The sequence below is a fragment of the Apteryx rowi genome, unplaced genomic scaffold, assembly GCF_003343035.1.
Source record: "Apteryx rowi isolate R43461 unplaced genomic scaffold, aptRow1 scaffold_220, whole genome shotgun sequence".
Lineage (NCBI taxonomy): Eukaryota > Metazoa > Chordata > Aves > Apterygiformes > Apterygidae > Apteryx > Apteryx rowi.
The window spans coordinates 550,570-553,964 of NW_020448531.1; the positions used below are offsets into that span (position 1 = coordinate 550,570).

The 3,395-nt window shown below is 72.9% G+C and overlaps 1 protein-coding gene across 1 annotated transcript in view; it reads left to right on the top strand.

The window, feature by feature from the left end:
* The first annotated feature begins 984 nt into the window (after window positions 1-984).
* LOC112965595 (colorectal mutant cancer protein-like) overlaps window positions 985-3,395 on the top strand; it is a 20,022-nt gene continuing 17,611 nt past the window's right edge. Inside the window, exons 1-5 of the mRNA XM_026064738.1 lie at window positions 985-993; window positions 2,031-2,188; window positions 2,290-2,455; window positions 2,528-2,776; window positions 2,989-3,099. Of these exons, the coding sequence (XP_025920523.1) occupies window positions 985-993; window positions 2,031-2,188; window positions 2,290-2,455; window positions 2,528-2,776; window positions 2,989-3,099 (693 nt within the window). The remainder of the gene's footprint in view (window positions 994-2,030; window positions 2,189-2,289; window positions 2,456-2,527; window positions 2,777-2,988; window positions 3,100-3,395) is intronic.

Below are 3,395 nucleotides of genomic sequence, written 5' to 3' on the forward strand. Positions count from 1 at the left end.
ATGCACTGCACCCCCGACACCCATCCGTGCCCTCCTGCACCTGAGCACCGCCCACTGCACCCTGAATACCCATGCATGGCACCCTGCGCCCTAATTGCCCGTGTGCCACCCTCCAGCACCCATGCGCCATCCCCCTGCAACCTAAATACCCTTGCACCACCCTCCAGCACCCATGCACTGTCCCCTGCACCCTAAACATCCATGCACCACCCTCCAGCACCCATGCACCATCCCCCTGTACCTTAACACTCACGCACCGCCCTCCAGCACCCATGTACTGTCTTCCTGCACCTGAAAAGCCCATGCACCACTCTCCAGCACCTATGCACTGCCCCCCATGCACTCTAAATACCCACGTACCCCAAACACTACCCTCCGTCACCTAAATACCCGCACAGTGCCTCCTAGCACCCAAAGGCTCATGCACCCCTCTGCAACCCCCCCAGTGCTCTGAGCGTCCCTGCACATGAGCTCTGCCTGCGGGGCTGGCACAGGGTGCTCGTGGCCTGGCTGGGTGCCAAGGGAGCCCAGGCACCCGGCAAGACTCCGGCATTGGCCCAAAGTGCCTTGGTGCTGCTGCAGTGGGGAGTCAGCAGGGAGGGAGGGGTGCTGGGGGGGCTGGCTCCTGCAGAGCCCCCAACAAGGCTCTGCCCCACACCCCGGGCACCCTGGGCACCCTGGGCACCCCGGCCCGCAGCGGGCAGCTGGGGCACAGGGACACGGGCAGCGCAACGGTTAAGTGCAGGAGGCTGAGCCGGGCTCTGCGAGGAAGAGGAAATCTCCGCAGGAACAAGGAATGGGAAAAGCCTGGAGGAACAGGGGCTGGGAGCGGCACAGCCCTCCGGTGAACCCGTGGGACGTGGCCCCGGCCGGGACGTGCCACAGAGCTGCCAGCTGCAGAGTCACCCCTGGCCACCGTGGGAACGAGCCCCCGGCATCAGGCACCGGCCAGAGCGGGGCATCACGGGCCGGAGACTGGCCAGGATGGAGAAGGCAAGTGGGGCGTCCCGTGGGCCGGGCCCTGCTGGGGGGCTGGTCCTGAGCAGCCGGGGAGCCCGGGCCAGCGCGGGGCTTGGGGACGGCCAGGGAAGAAGCCCTGTCCCTGGGCCGCCCGGAACTGGGGGGGGGGATGCACTGGGGACATCAATCCCTGCATGGCCAGGAGCCCCTGCCCCCCCACGAGCATCCCCTGGCCACGAGCATCCCCCAGCCATGGGCATTTCCCAGCCATGGGCATCCACTAGCCATGGGCATCCACTAGCCATGGGCATCCCCTGGCCGTGGCTTTGGCCGTGGAGCCGAGCTCCGACATGGCTCCTGGGGCTGGTTTGGGTCTCACTGGCCCTGCAGCGCCAGCCAGGGACCAACCCTGGCCACCCAGTCCAGCCGCCGGCCCCACTGGCCACGGCGGGCCACGAGCCGCATGCACGGGGCCGTGGGCGCCCCGGACCGCCGTCGCCATGACCTTGCAGCGACGCTGCTCATTGTTCCTGCTGCAAACAGGAAACCGCTCCTGCTTCCGGCGCTGCCGCAGCACCGGCAAGGGCCGAGCCTCGCCGACCCCGGCGCAGCGCCCTCCCCGTCCCCGTGTCCCACCGGGGCCGGGGCACCCGGGTGCCCACCGTCCCGCCGGCGGGGTGCAGCGAGCCGCATCCCTGCCCCTGCAAGGAGGGGCACGCCGGAGCTGCACGGAGGGTGCTCCAGGGGCTTTGCATGGGCGCAGCGCGGTGGCAGGTTGTGCATCCCGCTGTGCCTGTCCCCGTGTGCCGGTGCAGGACGCGTCGCCCGGCCCTGCCAGCTCCAGCCCGGGTCTGCGGAAAGCAGGGCACCGCGTTGCAGCCGGGCACCATGCTGCAGCAGGGCACCGCGTTGCAGCGATGCAGCTTTGCGCCCGAACGCGCCCCAGCCCCCAGGCGCATCCCAGCTGGTTGCACCCGCTGCATCGCCCTGGCACGGCTGGAGCCCCGCGCTGGGCTGCCGGCAGGGCCGGTGCGGGGTGGCGGGGGCAGACGGGTGTGCACTCCCCGCAGCCCCCGCTGGCCCCGCTGCCCGAGCGGGCGGACGAGGCCGAGGCGGCGGCGGGGGACGACGGGGGCCCCCTGCGCTGCGAGGAGCACGTCACCGGGCTGCTGGCCACCGCCGCCCGCCTGCACCGGACGGCCGAGCAGCTGCGGCGCCGGACCGGCAGGTACTGGCAGCACCAGCCCTGGGCGTGCGGCATGCCACAGCACGCCGTGGCACACGGCGGCATGGGCAGCCCCTCTGCATCTCCCCCCTTGCTGCCCCCAGGGAGCAGGAGGAGGAGGAGGAGGAGGAGGAGGAGGAGGACCGGCCGCCCCATGGCCTCGACCTCTTCGCAGCCCTGCAGCAGGCCGTGAGCTCTCTGGAGCGCGCCGTCTTCTCCCGGCACGGGTGGCCGCCGGTGCCCGGCGAGGAGTGGGCACGGGCGGCCAAGGTGAGTGCTGCCGCGCGGGGCAGCCCCGACGCTGCGGTGACGGGCACCACCTGACCGGCCCCCTACCCCCAGAGCCTGGAGGAGCTTGACCGGACACCGGGGCCTTTCCCAGCCGGGCGGGCGACGCGCCGGGGCCGGGAGCAGGGAGCCGGCGGGGGGCTGGCGGCCGAGGAGGCCGCGCGGTTCGAGGAGGAGGCGGCAGCGGCGGCGGCGGGGAAGGCGGCGCTGCGGGAGGCCCTGGGGCGCCGCGAGGAGGAGCTGAGCCAGGCCACCGCCGCGCTGGGGGCTCTGCGGGACGAGCGGGACCGGCTGCAGCGGAGGGTGAGCCGCGGGCCGGCAAGGCGGGAGGTTGCACCGTGCTGTGCACATGCCGATGGGGCTGGGAAGGACAGGGCACGGCAAAGGGAGCGATTCCCCTTGCTCAGCCCGTGGGGGATTGCAGAGACGCTCCCGGCCCCCTGGTCCCCCAGCACCGTCGCGGTCCCCGGGGGGCTCCAGCCGCGCTGCCGCTGAGCCCCGCTTGCCCCGTGCAGGTGCGGGAGCTGCAGGACGCCCTGTGCAGGATCGAGGACCCGTGCGGCTCCGCCGGCGGCACCCTGGGGCTCGGCGGTGCCCCGGGGCACGGAGAGCCGGGGCTGCCCCAGGTGAGCGCGGGACGGGGCCAGCAGCTGGGGCACATCTGGGCTCTGCGCAGCGCCAGCAGAGCTGCGCTGCCCCTCGCCCACCTCCCCGCTCCGGGCTCCGTCCGGGGCTCCCGTCTCCTCCCCAGGAGCCCGCCGGCGCGGCCCACCTCCCGCTGCGGCGTTCGCAGAGCTGCCGCGGCACGCCGCCCCTCGGCCGGCTCGCGCGGCAGCCCGGCACCCTCGGAGCCGAGCGGCAGCTCCGAGCTCCCCACCCCAAACCACCCTGCCTCTCCATTGCACTGTTTAAAGATTCCCGG